General features: G+C 43.4%; 1 protein-coding gene across 1 annotated transcript in view; it reads right to left on the reverse strand.

The window, feature by feature from the left end:
- LOC126188791 (inositol 1,4,5-triphosphate receptor associated 1-like) overlaps nt 1–20,097 on the reverse strand; it is a 396,777-nt gene that overhangs the window by 63,448 nt on the left and 313,232 nt on the right. The window contains exons 8-9 of the mRNA XM_049930405.1: nt 17,507–17,609; nt 14,054–14,152 (exon numbers count right to left, since the gene is read on the reverse strand). Coding sequence (XP_049786362.1) covers nt 14,054–14,152; nt 17,507–17,609 — 202 coding nt within the window. The remainder of the gene's footprint in view (nt 1–14,053; nt 14,153–17,506; nt 17,610–20,097) is intronic.

Genomic DNA, 20,097 nt, shown 5'->3' on the forward strand with positions numbered 1-20,097 from the left:
CGCAGTCTTTAGTGTGCTTTGTCCACAATATTATTTATATGACAGTTCCAGTTAAAGTTATTCGTAATTGTATTCCCTAAGAATTTAGTGGTATTTACAGCCTTTAGATTTGTGTGACTTTTCGTATAACGGAAATTTAGCGGATTCCATTTAGTACTCAAGTGGATGACTCCATACTTTTTATTGTTTAGAGTCAATCGCCACTCTTCGCAGCACACAGATATCTTATCTAAATCATTCTGCAATTCGTTTTGATCGTGTGACGACTTTACAAGACAGAATCATTTGAAAACAATTTGAGAAGGAAGGCTGCTCAGATTGCCTCCTAAATTGTTTATGTAATCAGGAACAACTGATGGCCTATAACACTTCCTTTGCGAACGCCAGATATTGTTTCTGTTTTACTGGATGAATGAACTGTTACCTTTCTAAAAGGAGACCACGAAGTACACAATTCCATAGGCACGTAATTTGATTGGAAGTCGCCTTTGACGAATAGTGTCGACGGAAATTCCTCGAAATCTAAAAACGTGGAATCAATTTGACAACCCTTGTCCATAGCAGTCATTACTTCGTGAGAGTAAAGAGCTCGTTGTGTTTCACAAGAACGACATTTTCTGAATGAGTGCTCACTATGTGCCAATAGACCGTTACCTTCGAGATAATTCATAATGATCGAACACAATATATGTTCGAATGTCCTACAGCAATTCTACGTTACTGCTACAGGTCGGTAATTCACTGGATTACTCTTCTTTCCTTTTTCGGTATTGGTATGACTTGTGTAACATTCCAATTTTTGAGGCGGATCTTTCTACAAGTGAATGCATCTACTCTGAATATGTAAGAGTACGACGATGTGGAGATCTCTTCTCAACAGCACGTTGAAAGGCATCCAAGATACGTTCAATAATGTTCATGTCTGGGGAGTTTGGTGGGCGACGGAAGTGTTTAAAATCAGGAGAGTGTTCCTGGAGCCACTCTGTAGGGAATACGGACGTGTGGGTGTCGCGTTGTCCTGTTACAATTGCACCAAGTCCGTCGGAATGCACAGTAGGTACGAATGGATGCAGGTGATCAGACAGGATCCTTACGTACGTGTTACCTCTCAGAGTCGTATCTAGACGTATCAGGGGTTCTATATCACTCAATGTACACATGCCCAACACCATTTCAGAGTCTCCACCAGCTTCAACAGTCCACTACTGACGCGCAGGGTCCATGGATTCATGAGACCTTCTCCATACCCGTACACGTCCATCCGCTCGATACAATTTGAAACTAGACTCGTCCCACCAGGCAACGTGTTTCCAGTCATCAACAGTCCAATGTCAGTGCTGGCGGACCCAGGCGAGGAATAAAGCTTTGTGACGTGCAGCCATCAAGGGTACACGAGTGGGCCTTCGGCTCCGAAAGCGTATCGATGATGTTTCGTTGACTGGTTCGTAAGCTGACACGTGTTGATGGCCCAGCACTGAAATCTGCAGCAATCTGCGGAAGGGTTGCACTTCTGTCACGCTGAATGATTCTCTTTAGTCCTCGTTGCATCCGTTCTTGCAGAATCTTTTTCCGGACGCAGCGATGTCGGAGATTTGATGTTTCACCGGTTTCCTGATATTCACGTTACACTCATGAAATGGTTGCACGGAAAAATCGCCACTTCAGCACTACCTCGGAGACGTTGCGTCGCATCTCTCGTGCGCCGACTGTAACACCACGTTCAAACTCAAATCTCGATGATCTGCCATTATAGCAGCAGTTACCAAACTAACAACTGCGGCACGCACTTGCTGTCTTGTATAGGCGCTGCCGACCGCAGCGCCGTATTCTGGCCCTTTACATATCGCTGTATTTAAATACGCATTCCTATGCCAGTTTTTTTGGCGCTTCAGTGTATATGAGTCCCAAGTATGGAGCTATTGTATGAGCATACTCTAAAAGTAGCCATGCTACTACACAATTTGTACGAGGGGCCATGCCTTTATTAAGTGATTCACACTGCTTTGGTACACCGAGGATATCTGCTTCTAAGTTACTTGCGTTAGCAGTTGTCCTTGATTCTTCTTCTGTGATTGAAACCACGTTTAGTAACTCTGCTTTATTGGCACCGTCATCAGTGACATCACACCTGTTGGTGTCCACCACCCGCCGCACCGCAGCGGTCAACGTCTGGCGTACCCTCCAAGTCACCCGTCCGACCGTCGGCGACATCGCCTCAGTTGCCTTGATGTATTGCAACGCGTGGAACATCTTAACATCGACGTTGTTTCCAAACTGGCGCTCATAACAGACGTCCATCCGGTGTCGCAGGCGACTGCTACTTCCTAACGGCTGGTAACATTTTTAAGGTCAAATACTATACACTCACCATACCCGGGAACTTCGTATTAACAGTATCACTACCCTACTGGCATAAAACGCCAGTAAGCAGTAACAATAATTTGTACACAACTAACGACAAACTACCACATAAAAGATGTAGTACAGTGATTACAACGCCATCCTTTTTGTGGTGTCACCGCCAGACACCACACTTGCTAGGTGGTAGCCTTTAAATCGGCCGCGGTCCGCTAGTATACGACGGACCCGCGTGTCGCCACTGTCAGTGATTGCAGACCGAGCGCCGCCACACGGCAGGTCTAGAGAGACGTCCTAGCACTCGCCCCAGTTGTACAGACGACTTTGCTAGCGATTCTATACTGACAAACTACGCTCTCATTTGCCGAGACGATAGTTAGCACTTTTCACTCGAGCAAATTAATTTTTCAGGGTATAAACTATGCATATTTGAGGTTTGAAATAAACCTGGGATTTCATTCCATAGGTTTCGAGCTACGAGATCCCAGTTATGGTATTTTCACTCTCAGGGTCCCACAAACTCACTCTTTCTTGGACTAAACTTATCAGTTGCGCACGCTCCATATTTCGTGTGCGACAACGTCGGTCGATTTTACAGAAGAAAACAAACAGATTTAACTTTCACCCTTTGTCGTCCGAAGTCTGTACGTTCGGGAGATAAGATCGGCTAAAGTGTGACCGCGGGCATAGTGGCACACTGACTTAAAAAGATCGGCCGTCTTCGGCAGATGTCGGTCATCGGCGGAATGCACGGATATCGGAGTGTAGGCACCGCGACCGCAGCCTTATATATGAACACCGTGAACAGACAGTGGTCCGGCTCAGGGAACTCATTCGTGCCCTCACGCAAGAACTCTTGGATGTTTTCACGCCGTCCACCATCTACCTGCCGATGTCTGTAGGACACGGTGCGTTTCTGTTCGCTCATCTGTCTGTCTTCTTCGTGGATTTTAGCCGCGTACCCCCCCCCCCCCCCCCTCCGTGGATTTTAGCCACGTACACCCCGACGTTCCACGCATGCTCTCTCCACCCTCCTCCCACATGTCTGAAAGATTTCTACGTTGAATTATCGCGCGGCGTACCTTGCAACAACGTTGAGATCAAGTGTCCGTTAACTAACTTGTCCGCGGTATGGCGTCCACTTTACAAGCTGTATCTTCCGACATCAGTTCTGAGCAACATGGTACCACATCGTCACTTACCAGCGTTTACATGTGATTGGTTTATGCTACACCCGTCACCCGATAGACGATCACAAAGATTACATAACCTGCACCAGTGGTCGTGTAGTTTGGATGTTGTGGCGGAAAATGGTCGCCTGTTTCCTCCACACCCTCGATCCGTGGTCGAACCGCGCGCTTTCGTTCATTCACCCAGAGGATGTGTGTTTCCTTGCAGGCAAGAGTCAAGTGATAGTCTGGGTCAAAGGATGGATGGTCGACTATCTTTATGGAGTCAAATCGCAGCTGGTCTTTGGACCCAACTACACAATGCACATCACTGAACGACATAGACGTTACTGCTAGGACTGTTGATATTATAAAAAATATCGGCAGTGCTTTTTGCCGATGACCTGATGTTATGGGGAAATTGCGAGAAGGAGGTGCAAGAGCAGTTAGATGCATGGGAGGTAACGGCAGCACAATATGGAATGCATTTCTCTGCAAAGAAAAGTAAAATAATCGTCACAACAAGGAAGAAGAATAGGCCAAATGTGGATATAACTTGTGGAGGGGAAAAACTACAAGTGGTAGAGAACTTCAAGTAGCTGGGAAGCGTGATTGAAAGTAAGGGGAGAAACGCAATGGAAATAAATGAAAGGTGCAGGAAAGCAGCGCAGTTCTATAAATGCATTAGGGGGCTTATTTGGTGCAAGGAGGTGCCACAGAAATCCAAGGGAATTATATACCGAACCTACTTTGTCCCCATATTGGCATACGGAAGTGAGACATGGGTAATGCACGAAAGCGACAAAAGTAGAATACAGGCTAGTGAAATGAAGTTCCAGAGGAGCAGGTTGGGTGTAACAAGACGAGACAGATTGCGAAATGTGTATGTGAGGGAAAGACTAAAGGAAGAACCAGTACAGGACAGGATAGAAAAATCAAGACTGCAGTGGTATGGACACATGAAGAGAATGGACGAGGGAAGAATTCCAAAGAGTTTGATCTGCAACTGGAGGGGAAGAGGCCCAGAGGAAGACCAAGGGATAGATGGGTGAAGGGAGTGAAGGAATGTGTGATGAGAAGAGGAGAGAACTGGACGAAGGTGGAAAAGGGGGAATGGTGGAAAGACAGAACACGATGGAGAGGCTTGTGTTCCCGACAGACCCAGCCAGTGGCTGGAAACTGTCCAAGATGATGATGATCGGCAGTCGGATATATCGATATTTAAGAAATATTGGTACCGGCCTTCTGTACACCGATAAGAAGCATCGATACAGTGACTGAAAAAATATCGACGAGTCGGCCTACAAGAATATCGGTTGCACATTGTAAATATACTGCCAATTTTAGAGCTGTATATTTAAGTGTTTATTTATTATTAGATATTCTGTACATCAACAAGCCAGCAGCCTACTTATCCCCCTTTAGAGCAAGAATTGAAAGGAAAACGATGCACGTTCACGCTTGGCGATAACCACTTTGCTAACAACGGTAACTGTAGGTAAGTGGCGCAATGAAAGGTGTCCAATGGAATCGTCGTTCGGTTTCTTCACATATAGGATTTGTAAGGAACACTTCATATCGACTTCCCTGTTTTTTTCATTTCTGAAAACACCAGCGAATTAGAAGCAGTAGTGTCACAATTGGGCAGTGAAGTTAATCGTTGCAGTTTTTGTTGGTAGCGCCGAGCGCAGATTATGTCAGCATTTCCCCTCACACGTCACTGCCCACCGCAAAGATCGATCTCGTCATTTTGATTTTAGTTCATCAATTTCAGCACCTTTCTTTTTTTTTATTTATCGAGTTGAGCCTCTATGGACTGCGTGGTAAAAACCAATTTCATTTTAGTGTCTAGGTCTTGTTCTTGTTCCAGCTCTGACTTCCTGTCAGTATCTTCTGAGCCCATCAAGAAGTGCCTGTTTATGCTCTTCAGACAAAGATCCTCTCCGTCTATTGGACGTTGATGCCATTTTAAAATCTTGGTAGTTGTTCACCAATCTTCTAAATTTGTTCCTGTCAGGAATTTCTCTCTCTGAGATACCAATCTGCCTAAGATATTTTTGACATTCTTCGAACCATCTCGGCCTTGTTAGATTGGATGAAACTCCATACTCTTTGCGTTAGTCAATCATCGTCCATCCTCATGAGATGACAGTAAAATAACAATCGTCTCTTCTTAATGGATGCTGTGATAGCTTCTGTCTTGCTGTACAAGTCCTCATTTTCTCTCACTCGCCATTGTCCATCAACCCATCTATTACCTAGGATTTTCCTTAATATCCTACGCTTTCGCTTTCCCAGCCGCTCAGCTTGACCTTGTTTATTCATGGTCAAAGTTTCGGACGCATATGAGCCCTCAGTTTTTACAACTGTATTAGATACCTGAAATTCATGGTGTCTTGAGTCTCTCAATTTACTAATTATGGCACACTGTGGATTTCGAGTGAACTTTTCAGATGTTGACCATCTCGTCACTTTGGTATTTCCGCAGAAAACCATTCATAACATGGATTGACAGACTGTGGCCGTGTTTTTTGATGGGGAGAAAGTGTACGACACCTGGCCCCTATACCCATACACTTTTTGTTATAGATAATCTTTGTCAGTTGGTATGCCTGGTCTAACGTCCTCATCCTGACATTAATTGCTTCTTCTTCTAATCCATTCTCCTGGATGACTTCATCGAGATACCTGAAATTCTTAACTCGCCCGATTTTTCCCAGATTGGTGATCATCTATTCAGGTCCATCGCAGATGTTCGTCATATATTTTGTCTTTTGAACAGAGATCTGGAGTCCAACTTTTTCAGCAACTCTTTTTTTAAGAATGGCAATGTGAAGATATAGCACACCAGTAGCGTTAAAAATTGTTTTTTTAATGCAACTGGTATGTTATTTCTTCACATCGGATATATTGTTATTCCAATCACACTGCGACCTCCAGCCCCCCCCCCCTCACCCCCCCCCCCCCCCCCCCAGTGCACTCGGAGTTCTTCTTTGTGTCGCATGTACTTCCTTCACACAGTGAAAGACTGGACATCAAAAAGTAATAAGACTCCTTCACGCAATAAATTATGATCTACATCTACATCTACATCTACATCCATACTCCGCAAGCCACCTGACGGTGTGTGGCGGAGGGTACCTTGAGTACCTCTATCGGTTCTCCCTTCTATTCCAGTCTCGTATTGTTCGTGGAAAGAAGGATTATCGGTACGCCTCTGTGTGGGCTCTAATCTCTCTGATTTTATCCTCATGGTCTCTTCGCGAGATATACGTAGGAGGGAGCAATATACTGCTTGACTCTTCGGTGAAGGTATGTTCTCGAAACTTTAACAAAAGCCCGTACCGAGCTACTGAGCGTCTCTCCTGGAGAGTCTTCCACTGGAGTTTATCTATCATCTCCGTAACGCTTTCGCGATTACTAAATGATCCTGTAACGAAGCTCGCTGCTCTCCGTTGGATCTTCTCTATATCTTCTATCAACCCTATCTGGTACGGATCCCACACTGCTGAGCAGTATTCAAGCAGTGGGCGAACAAGCGTACTGTAACCTACTTCCTTTGTTTTCGGATTGCATTTCCTTAGGATTCTTCCAATGAATCTCAGTCTGGCATCTGCTTTACCGACGATCAACATTATATGATCATTCCATTTTAAATCACTCCTAATGCGTACTCCCAGATAATTTATGGTATTAACTGCTTCCAGTTGCTGACCTTCTATTTTGTAGCTAAATGATAAAGGATCTGTCTTTCTGTGTATTCGCAGCACATTACACTTGTCTACATTGAGATTCAATTGCCATTCCCTGCACCATGCGTCAATTCGCTGCAGATCCTCCTGCATTTCAGTACAATTTTCCATTGTTACAACCTCTCGATACACCACAGCATCATCTGCAAAAAGCCTCAGTGAACTTGCGATGTCATCTGCTACAATTTAAAAAGAACAGTTTCAAACATTTACTAAAAATTGTGAAAAAATATTATATGAAATAAAAAAGTTTGCACTCGATATTGCCATTTTGATATCGCTACATCTGTGAAAAAATACTGCCGGTATATATGTATCTTTTCGAAAGAATATCGATATTTTATCAACAGGCCTAGTTACTGCCCATTTTTCACCAATTACCTCCGCGGGGTTTTGCGCGATCCCTCGCTCAGCTGGAATGTGCCTGGTGCGTTTAGCCCGACTGCTGTCGATAGGGAGTCACAACCGGTTCGAGAACATTTTTCCTCATAAGCGACATATAATTTATCGCCCCCCACCCTGTTTTTCACGCCATAAGACAAGAGATGCCGTCCCGTGGTCTCATGGTAAAACTTTTAAAAATAAATCTAAATCTAGTGACGACGCAATTGTCTGTAGACGCTGTGTACAAATTTTGCAGTGGGGACGCCTCTGGCGTCCTCTTCGATCTGAGCCCCAAGCGGCCGCTCGTGTTGCCTGGACCTTAAACCGACTCTGGGCGCACTTACAGAACCTCGTCACGATTCTTCCATTGTCTTTGTATTCCATCTCCACTATGTCCGAACAACAACGCTTTGATTCACTCCGAGACGCCTGGATACTTCCATTGTTGAGAGCCCTCACTGGCACAAAGTAGCAATGCGGACGCGACCAAACCGCGATATTGGTTGAACTACAGACAACGCGAGCCGCGTACCTCCTTCCTGGTGAAATGACTGGAACTGTTGGGCTTGTCGGACCCGCTCCTTCTAATAGGCGCTGCTCGTGCATGGTTGTTCAGATCTTTGGATGGGTTTTGTGACGTCTCTGAACAGTTAAGGGACTGTGTCTGTGACACAATATCCATAGTCAACGTCTGTCTTCAGGAGTTCTGAGAACCGGGGTGATGCAAAACTTTTTTGATGTGTGTATTATGAATTACCTCGAAGACAAGGGTCTATTGACACACAGTCACCACGGATTTAGAATAATGCGTTCTTGCGAAACAACTAGCTCTTTATACACACTAAGTGTTGAGTGCTGTTGGCAAGGGATTTCAAATTAATTCCGTATTTCTAGATTTGCAAAAGGATTTTCATATTGTACGACAGAAGCCGCTTGTTGTGAAACTGCGTGCCTATGGATTATCGTCTCAGTTATGTGACTGGATTCGTGATTTCCTGTCAGAGAGGTCAGAGTAACTGATGGAAAGTCATCGAGTAAAGCAGAAGTGATTTATGGCAGCGATATAGGCGCACTTCTATTCCTTATCTATATAAACGATTTAGGAGACAATCTGAGCAGCGACCTTAGGTTGTTTGCAGACGATGCTGTCGTTAATCGTCTAGTAAAGTCATCAGAAGATAAAAACAAATTGTGAAACAATTTAGAAAAGATATCTGTATGGTGCAAAAATTGGCAATTGACTCTACATTATGAAAAGTGAGACTTCTTCCGCTTGACAGCTAAAAGTAATCCATTAAACTTCGGTTACGCGATAAATCAGTCAAATCTGAAGGCTGTAAATTCAATTATATACCTAGGAATTATAATTAAGAACAAATTAATTTGGAAACAACACATAGAAAATGTTGTGGGCAAGGCAAACCAAAGACTGCATTTTACTGGTAGAAAACTTAGGAGATGCAACAGATCTAGTAGAGAGGCTGCCTACACTACACTTGTCCATCCTCTTTTGGAGTACTGCTGCACGGTCTGGGATCCTTCTCATATAGGTTTAATAGACTACATCGAGAAAGTTCCAAGAAGAGCAGCACGTTTCGTACTATCCCGATATGGGAAAGAGGGTGTCACTGACATGATACAGGATTTGGGACGGACATCATTAAAACAAAGGCGGTTCTCTTTGCGGCGTGATCTTGTCACGAACTTTCAATCACCAACTTTCCCCTCCGAATGTGTAGATATATTTCTGACGCCGACCTAGATAGGGAGAAACGATCATCATAACAAAGTACAGGAATTCAGAGCTCGCGCGGACAGATAAAGGTGTTCGGTTCTTCCGCGCGCTGTTCGAGATTGGAATAATGGGGAATTATTATGGTGATTCGATGAATCCTAAGTGTGATGTGCAGAGTATCCATGTAGATGCAGACGAGGATTTTTTTTTTAGCACTCAAAAGTCTTTTAAGTCTGGTAATGCTTGCACGGATAACACTTTCATAAACAGATCAAGTAAGAACTGCCGTTGATGGTTCTCAAGTTGCAGAAAAGCAAGCGATATCATCTCAAACTGCATCGTGGTACCAATAAGCTCTGGTTTGTCAACTGACTTTTGGGTTGGTGGATAACTTATAAGGGGCATTGAAAGGAAGACCGAGGTCCACGCATGTCTCTCTTCAGGTCGTCTAAGACGTGAAAAGCACGAAGTGGAGGATTGGGGCTGCACGTCAGATTGTCAGTGCAGGGGCGGACGTTGCCGTCCGACAGGATGATTCCGTCAGGCAGCATTCCTCAGCGTTTTGACTTTACGGTGCGTCACAGTTTCTGCAAAGTGTCTTCGGCAAAGTGGTTCCACCCTCGAACAACTCGACGAGCAGAAGGCCCCTAGAGTCGAAGGAGGTCCTCATGACTTACCGCAGGCCCGAATCTACCGGGCGGCAATTTCAGGGGGCGCCAAATTCATATTCTTGAAGGAAAAAACCTTGTTTCACAAAGCGCCTGGCATCCTGCACATGTTGGTCTATCGATTATGCATATGATTTTGAAACTCACCGCCGTTGGTTTTTGAAGATTTCTGAACACATTCTAAGTTGATTTCTGAACGAATCATAAGCTGATTTTTTTAATGTGTGCATAGTGCACGTGATGTCTCTGCCAGGGGAATCCCCGCCGCATCAAGAAATAAAAAACTGTCCCGCAGACAAAAGCGGACGGGGCTATAGCAGACGAGCCGAGTAAACGTGAACGGGTGAATACCAATCGCTGTTTGTTTATGTGACTGATTGGGTGTTAGAATGATACGCGTTGTTATAATTACTAGCGAAATACATAGATTCAGACTATCAGAGTGGAAGTAAACTACTAACAGGGATAAGAGGTAAAAAAGACTTCATCTTCTCAGTGTATCCAAGAAAATGAAATTTTGACAGAAGTTTTTGGCAGATCGCTGCCTTACTAATGGCTAGTCGCACAGTCCCCGGTTAGAAAATCGCGCGAAAAACGCGTTGTACAAACACGTAATAATTGGCCCTGAGCACTATGGGACTTAACATCTCAGGTCATCAGTCCCCTAGAACTTAGAACTACTTAAACCTAACTAACCTAAGGACATCACACACATCCACGCCCGAGGCAGGATTCGAACCTGCGACCGTAGCGGTCGCGCGGTTCCAGACTGTAGCGCCTAGAACCGCTCGGTCACACCGGCCGGCTCACGTAATAAATCCCAGCCGGGGAATAAACACAGGATAACTGAAAAAGTGATTCTGGCAGTGTTAGTGAAGTTAACTGGAGAGTAAGTTGGGGCAATGGTAGGAATAGTTACAGGCTTAGTGATGACAAGATTGTTTCTTAGAACGTGGAAGGAGAAGAAACTGGAACATCACACAAATTACATGGAAGAATATGACGATTCCAAATTTGTATAAAAATTTCGTACTACTACTTCCCGAGCTCATGCTTGAGAAATTGGAGAATATGAATGAAATGTGAAACTACTTCCTGACAGACAACTCTTTGCTTACACGCGAACTAATAGGCATTTGATTGGTACTTCGTGAATTATATTCTGTCATCTTATTTATGTAAATGAAGTATGTAAAAATGATAGTCTCGCTTATTTGGCGTGTGTTACAGTTACTGCAATATTTGAAAGGCCTATTTCGTTTTATGTAGCAGACAGTGACAAAATAGACATAATCAAACCGTGATACCACAACAGTCTTGGATACTATTGGTATTAACAGCTTTTTAGTATGAGTCAGAGACATTTTGATTTTTCATGCCGTGCGGGTTTATCCGAGCGGTCTTAGGCGCTGCAGTCATGGACTGTGCGGCTGGTCCCGGCGGAGGTTCGAGTCCTCCCTCGGGCATGGGTGTGTGTGTGTGTTTGCCCTTTAATTTAGGTTAAGTAGTGTGTAAGCTTAGGGACTGATGACCTTAGCAGTTAAGTCCCATACGATTTCACACACATTTGAACATTTGAACATTTTTCATGTAGCAAAACGTTTGACGAACTTTGATGAGGTAATAGATTCTTTCGCAGACAGGACAGCACGCCTTGTAAAGCTGTAGCAATATTAGAGAGAAAAAAATGATGGGACCTAAGGATAGAAGAAATGTGTACTGTCTTGCTTGTTTCTTGTCTTTACTGGTTTTATGTTTCCTACATGTAATTTTATGTCGCACAAAAGAGAATGTTATTAGCTGATATGCAATAAGGAGTGCAGATTTTCTGAATAGTTCTTATTCTCCCAATTACAATGTACCCACCCAGTATTAATACTGTGGGGGAGCGGGGGGGGGGGGGGGCGGTGGTCTAGCGGTTCTAGACGCTCAGTCCTCCGGAACCGCGCGACTGCTACGGTCGCAGGTTCGAATCCTGCCTCGGGCATGGATATGTGTGATGTCCTTAGGTTAGTTAGGTTTAAGTAGTTCTAAGTTCTAGGGGACTGATGACCACAGATGTTAAGTCCCATAGTGCTCAGAGCCATTTTTTTTGGAGGGGGAGGGGGGGGCATGACGTGAAACGGGCCGACTTGGAGTAGGAGAATCACCGCAAGACATTTTAATTTCCACTGTCCTGAATATAGTTTTGATGCCTTCCACAGAGCGAAATACAGTGACGCGTGATAGAAGAATACTGTGTGAAGAGGCACACTTAAGACCAAATAACATATCTTACATTTCCTCGAACATATGTGTTTTATACAACAAAATCTACAGAAATATGTACGCTACAAAATGAACATATTTCTGAAAAATCGATTTTTTTTTACATTTTTGTTGTCTTATCTCAAAAGCTCGAAGTGGCAGGGGGGGGGGGGGGAGGGGGGAGCTGGAGGGTACGGGATCGCCACTATCAAGTTTTTGCCGTTGTTGGGAAGTATCGTGAATCCGGGGCTGCCTGACTGGAACTTGTGTGAGAGAGATTGGATTTCTTTGGTGGGGCAGATGTCGGGTGTTTCTTTCCACTGTTGCCTTTGCCTCGGGCTGTCAGAAAGCTGTCGTCCGGAATCATGCTGTTGCACGGTAATGCTCGCCTCCACACTGCCACTTGAACGAAGTCTGCGATCTCTTTGCGGAACACTGCTCTGTACAGCCCAAATGTTATACCGCGTGATTTTCATTCCTTTGGCGATCTGAAGAAGGACGTGCATGGACGTCAGGGAAGTCCAAGTGTGGACGCGGTTGCGGAACCTCCAGCGACCGACCGCGTTCTACAAAAGAGGAATTAATCATCTCGTCTGCCAGCAGGATAAATGTCTTAATGTGCGTGGTGATTAGATTTGAATAGAACCATTCCACGGTCTCGTTGTACTGGGTATTAAGTTTTCATCCGACTGCATCTCATATTTCTAAGAACTTTTCCTTGAAAATTACATAAAGGTCGAAATCGTCCGATTGCGCAATTAATAAAGAACATTACAGCCTACTACGGACCATGTTTTCATTTATGAATTTTTTGGTGGCTGTAGACCCACTAAAAAAATTTATATTATTTTTATGAGACACAATGGGATTTATAAGCTACTTCCAGCATCTCTCATTTCATGAAAAATTTCCATATTAAGTCATAAATATATTGTACCAAAACGAAAAGAAAAAAATAATGCAGCTATATCAATAATATATTTAACAACACAGAGTAGTACCAACACTTTTTCCTTTACATTTACAACATCAGTTGCGAACAAAAATCCAGAATAGAATGTAACAATATGATGAAAAAGATAGTTGCTACTCACCATATAGCGGGATAATGAGCCGAAAAAAGGCGCAACAAAATGATTCAAATGGTTCAAATGGCTCTGAGCACTATGGGACTTAACATCTGTGGTCATAAGTCCCCTAGAACTTAGAACTACTAAAACCTAACTAACCTAAGGACATCACACACATCCATGCACGAGGCAGGATTCGAACCTGAGACCGTAGCGGTCGTGCGGTTCCAGACTGTAGCGCCTTTAACCGCTCGGCCACTTCGGCCGGCAACAAAATGACTGTCGGGTATTTAGCTTTCGGCCAACAAGGTCCTCGTCAAAAATACACACACCCACATACACACACACACACAGACACACACACACACACACTCAAACAAACGCAACTCACACACACGCATGTCCGCTGGCTCCAGCTGCCAGAGACTGTGATCACGTGTGTGTGAGTTGCGTTTGCGTGAGTGTGAGTGTGTGTGTGTGTGTGTTGTCTATTTTTGACAAACGCCTTGTTGGCCGAAAGCTAACATTCCGACAGTCATTTTGTTGCGCCTTCTACTCATTATCTCCGCTATACGGTGAGCAGCAACTATCCTTTTCATTTGTTGTTACAAAATCAATTTCCTCTTCCTAAGGTCAGTGTCCTGTTTCAAATTTATATTACTGTACATACCATATACAAAGGAGAAATGCTGATGGACGCCCTGGAAGGTTCTATGTAGTTAGCAGCTGCTCGAGGAATTGCCGCTATGCTAGCCCTCCGCTTCGATCCCTGTAGGAAAAGAAATAAGAAATGTACCAGCATATCCATACAGCTTCTTTCTACAGTTGGATACTAGGTGCAATAATTCTCGTCTTGCTGACAGCAGATCTGAGAGGTGGCGAAATTCGCCAGTGTTTTACACGGAAAGCTATTAGGTGATTCCAAGTTATGCTTCCTGAAAGTTATCAAATGTCAATATCGTCAGTTTAATATCAGAACAGTATCAGCCCTATCAGCCGGTAAATATTGTCGGATGTTGTAGTAAGTGTTTCGTTCTCCACTACACCCATGTTTATGTAAACAATACAAACTACTGTGGAAGGTCCACAAACCATTTTCAAGGAAACTGCCTTTGCAGTTGTACTCTACTGACCCCTTCAACAGCTTTACATCAAATGTCAACAGAATTCTGTGTTTTGGTTTCATGAGTTTCGAGAGATATTCAAAAAAGCAACTGAAAGAAAAGGAGGTGCAGCATAAAAATTTCCATCGCGCTATTTCAACAACGCACAAAATAAGATAAATGGAACATTTTAGAATCTATATAAGAACAGATTTCATATCCTATGAAGAATTGGGAAGACTCTTGGGTAGTATAAGTTTGCCATTTCCTGTCGTTTTGTTGAAATTAGTATAGCAAGGAAGTGTAGATACCAGTTCAAACCGAGCAGCATGGCACCGCAGTAAGCCAGACACACGACTCGTATCCGGAAGAACGATGGTTCAAATCCCCGCTACGGTATGGCACTGCCTGTGTGGCAGCCAAGTGCGTTGCAGTGTTCCTTCGGACTTGCATGAACTGAATCTCCGAAGAAACAGGCACTGTAGCGACCACAACCGTTATAAAATTCATGAAATGTATCCGCAGTTGCGAATATGGACAACCATTAGCTATAAAATGGAATGACGACAGTGAAAATTTGTGCCGGGGGACCCGAACTCGGAATTCCCGCTTCTTGCGATTGACCGCCTTACCATTAGGCTATCAGGGGATTACGCACGACCAAAACCAAAACCAAAACCAAAATTCTATATGCCATATACTACAGAATAGAGTCCCTTTCGTTCGCAGTTCTACTGTATTACTGCGAGAGGTCGGAAATTACTGAACATCTGTGGTGAAAGATCGATATGCCATCAGATGCATATGTTATGTAGGCGTGGTTTGTGTTCTTTCAGATCTGCATCTGACATTACTGAGAATCTGAACTGCAAGGTCGGTATGCCATCGGACAGAAATATTATATAGGTAGAGTGTTTGTTCCTTTGGACATGCATGTTACGTTATTAAGCTTCTGCACTGAAAGACCTATACGCCGTCAGGCACATACAGGGTGTCCCAGCTATCTTGTCCACCCAAAATATCTGTGGAACAATAACAGCTATTGGAAAACGACTTTCACCGGTATCAATGGGGCCCATGAATGTACATATTTGGAAACATTCTAAAACGAAAGCATATGTGTTTTTTAACACAAACTTATGTTTTTTTTAAATGGACCTCCTATATTTTTTCTTCAGCAATCCATAGCATGACAAAGCACATACACAATGGCGTTGATTGCGTCGCAATATTCCCATTACATCCCGAGATATTAAGACGCGAAGTTGACGCTTGAAACACCCGACATGCGCTGCTAGCGCACGTCCTGAGGCTCAGGCGTGAACCTCATGCTGCCCGTAATCGCGATGTGATTGACATGCGTAATCACACTTCCATACTTATCAAGAGGTCCGAAACGAATAATACGGGCTGCTGCCATCCTGCTGCGATTACGCTTGAAACACCCGACATGCGCTGCTAGCGCACGTCCTGAGGCTCAGGCGTGAACCTCATGCTGCCCGTAATCGCGATGTGATTGACATGCGTAATCACACTTCCATACTTATCAAGAGGTCCGAAACGAATAATACGGTCTGCTGCCATCCTGCTGCGATTACGGGCAGCATGGGGTTCACGCCTGAGCCTCAGGACGTGCGCTAGCACCGCATGTCGGGTGTTTCAAGCGTCAACTTCGCGTCTCAATATCTCGGGATGTAATGGGAATATTGAGATGCAATCAACGCCATTGTGTATGTGCTTTGTCATGCTATGGATTTCTGAAGAAAAAATATGGGAGGTCAATTTAAAAAACATAAGTTTGTGTTAAAAAACACATATGCTTTCGTTTTAGAATGTTTCCAAATATGTACATTCATGGGCCCCAGCCGTACATTGATACCGGTGAAAGTCGTTTTCCAATAGCTGTTATTGTTCCAGAGATATTTTGGGTGGACAAGATAGCTGGGACACCCTGTATATGATATAGGTATGATGTTCTTTCAGACATGCATCTGACATTATAGAGCTTTTGCACACAAAGACTGATATGCTGTCAGGGGCATATATTATATAGTTATGGTGTCTGTTCTTTCAGGCATGCATTGACACCATAGAGCATCTACATTGAAAGATCGATATGCAATTAGGTATATATATTATACAGGTATGGTGTCTGTTTTTTTTTGGACAAGCATCTGACACTATTGAGCCTACGCACTGAAAGATCGATATGCCGTCAGGCACATATATCGCATAGGTATTGTGCCTGTTCCTTTGGACATGCATCTGACATTATTTAACCTCTGCACTGAAATATCTACATGCCATCAGATACATATATGATACAGATATGGTGTCCGTTCTGTCGAACATGCATCTGACATTAGAGAGCATCTGCACTGAAATATATACTTACTGTGAGGCACATATATTATATAGGTATGGGGTCTATGGAGTCTGTTATTTCGGACATTGATGTGACATTACTGAGCATGTATGTCCAAAAGGACAAACACCATACTTACACAATATATCTTAATGGCGGTACATAGATCTTTCAGTGCAGATGCGGCACAATGTCCGACTTCTTGCGGAAGTATAGTAGGGCAAGTGAAAAGAAATAACGGACAGGGGATACTACTCTGTAATGTGCAGCAGATGGAGATTTGAATCCGACAAGAGACATGTTTAGATACCCGAAGCGGTCAAGGCTAACGCTTGGATGCAGTGGGAAGTCTGGATTCGAATTCTGGTTCAGCACAAATTTTCATCTGTCGCCACTGACTTATTTTAATGCCCCCATTGCAGTGAAACTCGGAAACTTCTTTCATGAAGTATCCAATGCCAATATCGTAGACGGGATCTTAAGTCCTAAGGTTCCTTTCTCCTTTCATTCCTTTCTTCTTCTTATTATTATTTTTGTTTAAGCATCTTGGAAAGAAATATCTTTATTTGCACATGATTTTTTTTGTTAAAGACATGAGCAGGAAAACAAGCAACTGCTGTGAACATCGACACTTTAGGTAAGCCGGCCTACTTACAGTCTTAACCATTCCAGGCAGGGCTTGCAGGGACCTCAAGCGCACTGTCCGTGCCACAGTCTCCTCGGCGTCAGTTAAGTCATCACTTTGGTTCTTCGATCGTCTGAAAACAAAGATTAAACTTTTCATTACATGATTCTGTACGTATAACACCTCAAAATTACTCTAAAAGTTCCCATTATTTAGTATGGTATCATGTATTTTGCATCTCAAGAAGTTGAAAAAAATTCCTCTGAAAAAATATTGCATATGGTTTGCTATGTTCCAAGCCAATAATTCTCTAGACACGCTGTCACTTCTGTCTAAGTTACTCTTCTAAATTTTTCTTTCCTTAAACCTGCACTGCGCATTGACTGCTTACAGCGCCGGTAAAACAGAGTATTTGCACTTTTAAATGAGCATGAAAGTATTGGAACAGCGCTTTTACGTAACTTGTGTGTGTCAAAACACACACGGGCCATTATTTTAAGGAATGTGTATTGCTTTCATGGATTCACAATGATCTATGCCACTTTCAGTCTTCAGTGAGCAAAAGGTACTTGGCTTTCATCGATTATGACAAGTCATTCAACCGTGTAACCTGGAGTAAATTATGCGAACAATGGAAACTACAGATGACACTATAATTTGAGCTGAATAATTCGACTCCATTATAAGAGGTCAGCCGAGTTATCGGAAATCAAAGAGTTAAACAGGGATGGCCAGTGTCACACCAGTGTCATACATTCTGGCTAACAAATAGAAGGGGCGAGGAAACTAAATAAATCTTAATCGGGTGAGGTTATATGTTATTTTACTTTACTGGCTATAATATCAAGTTCTAAGCAAAGAAGGGAAAGCAGAAAGGTGGAAGGAGTATATAGAGGGTCTATACAAGGTACTTGAGGGCAATATTATGGAAATGGAAGAGGATGAAGATGAAATGGATGATACGCCGTGAAGAGTTTGACAGAGCACTGAAAGACCTAAGTCGAAACAAGGCCCCGGGAGTAAGCAACATTCCATTAGAACTACTGACAGCCTTGGGAGAGCCAGTCCTGACAAAACTCTACCATCTGATGAGCAAAATGTATGAGACAGGCGAAATACCTTCGGACTTCAAGAAGAATACAATAATTCCAATCCCAAAGAAAGCAGGTGTTGGCAGATGTGAAAATTACCGAACTATCAGTTTAATAAGTCACGGCTGCAAAACATTAACGCGAATTCTTTACAGACGAATGGTAGAAGCTGACCTCGGGGAAGATCAGTTTGGATTCCGTAGAAATATTGGAACACCTGAGGCAATACTGACCCTACGACTTATCTTATAAGCTAGATTAAGAAAAGGCAAACCTACGTTTCTACACTTAGAGAAAGCTTTTGACAATGTTGACTGGAATACTCTCTTTCAAATTCTGAAGGTGGCAGGGGTAAAATACAGAGAGCGAAAGGCTATTTACAATTTGTACAGAAACCAGATAGCAGTTATAAGAGTCGAGGGACATGAAGGGGAAGCATTGGTTGGGAAGGGAGTAAGAGAGTGTTGTAGCCTTTCCCCGATGTTATTCAGTCCGTATATTGAGCAAGCAATGTAGGAAACAAAAGAAAAATTCGGAGTAGGAATTAAAATCCATGGAGGAGAAATAAAAACTTTAAAGTTCGCCGATGACATTGTAATCGTGTCAGAGAGAGCAAAGGACTTGGAAGAGCAGTTGAACAGAATGCACAGTGTCTTGAAAGGAGGATATAAAATGAACGTCAACAAAAGCAATACGAGGGTAATGGAATGTAGTCGAGTTAACTCGGGTGATGCTGAGGGAATTAGATTAGGGAATGAGAAACTTTAAAGGAGTTTTGCTATTTGGGGAGCAAAATAACTGATGATGGTCGAAGTAGAGAGGATATTAAAAATAGACTGGCAATGGCAAGGAAAGCATTTCTGAAGAAGAGAAATTTGTTAACATCGAGTATAGATTTAAGTGTCAGGAAGTCGCTTCTAAGAGTATTTGTGTGGAGTGTAGCCATGTATGGAAGTGAAACATGGACGATACATAGTTTCGACAAGAAGAGAATAGAAGCTTTTGAAATGTGGTTCTACAGAAGAATGCTGAAAATTAGGTGGGTAGAACACATAACTAATGAGGAGGTATTGAATAAAATTGGGGAGAAGAGGAGTTTGTGGCACAACTTGACTAGAAGAAGGGATCGATTGGTAGGACATGTTCTGAGGCGTCAACGGATCCCCAATTTAGTATTGGAGGGCAGCGTGGAGGGTAAAAATCATAGAGGGAGACCAAGAGATGAATGCACTAAGCAGATTCAGAAGGATGTAGGCTTCAGTGGGTACTGGGAGATGAAGCAGCTTGCACAGGATAGTGTAGCACGGAGAGCTGCATCAAACCAGTCTCTGGACTGAAGACGACAACAACAACAACAATATCAAGTCAAATGTGCAAAGAGCTTGGGCAGCATGTGTTCTGGCGTAACGACAAGCGCCAGCAAGACGGTGAAGAACGGAAGAGCAGAGAGGGCTGTGAGACGACGTCAGCCAATGACGCTGACTAGGACGACACCACGACGGGAGCGACCTCTACACGAAGAGAGTATGA

This window comes from Schistocerca cancellata, chromosome 5, assembly GCF_023864275.1.
Source record: "Schistocerca cancellata isolate TAMUIC-IGC-003103 chromosome 5, iqSchCanc2.1, whole genome shotgun sequence".
NCBI classification, from domain to species: Eukaryota; Metazoa; Arthropoda; class Insecta; order Orthoptera; family Acrididae; genus Schistocerca; species Schistocerca cancellata.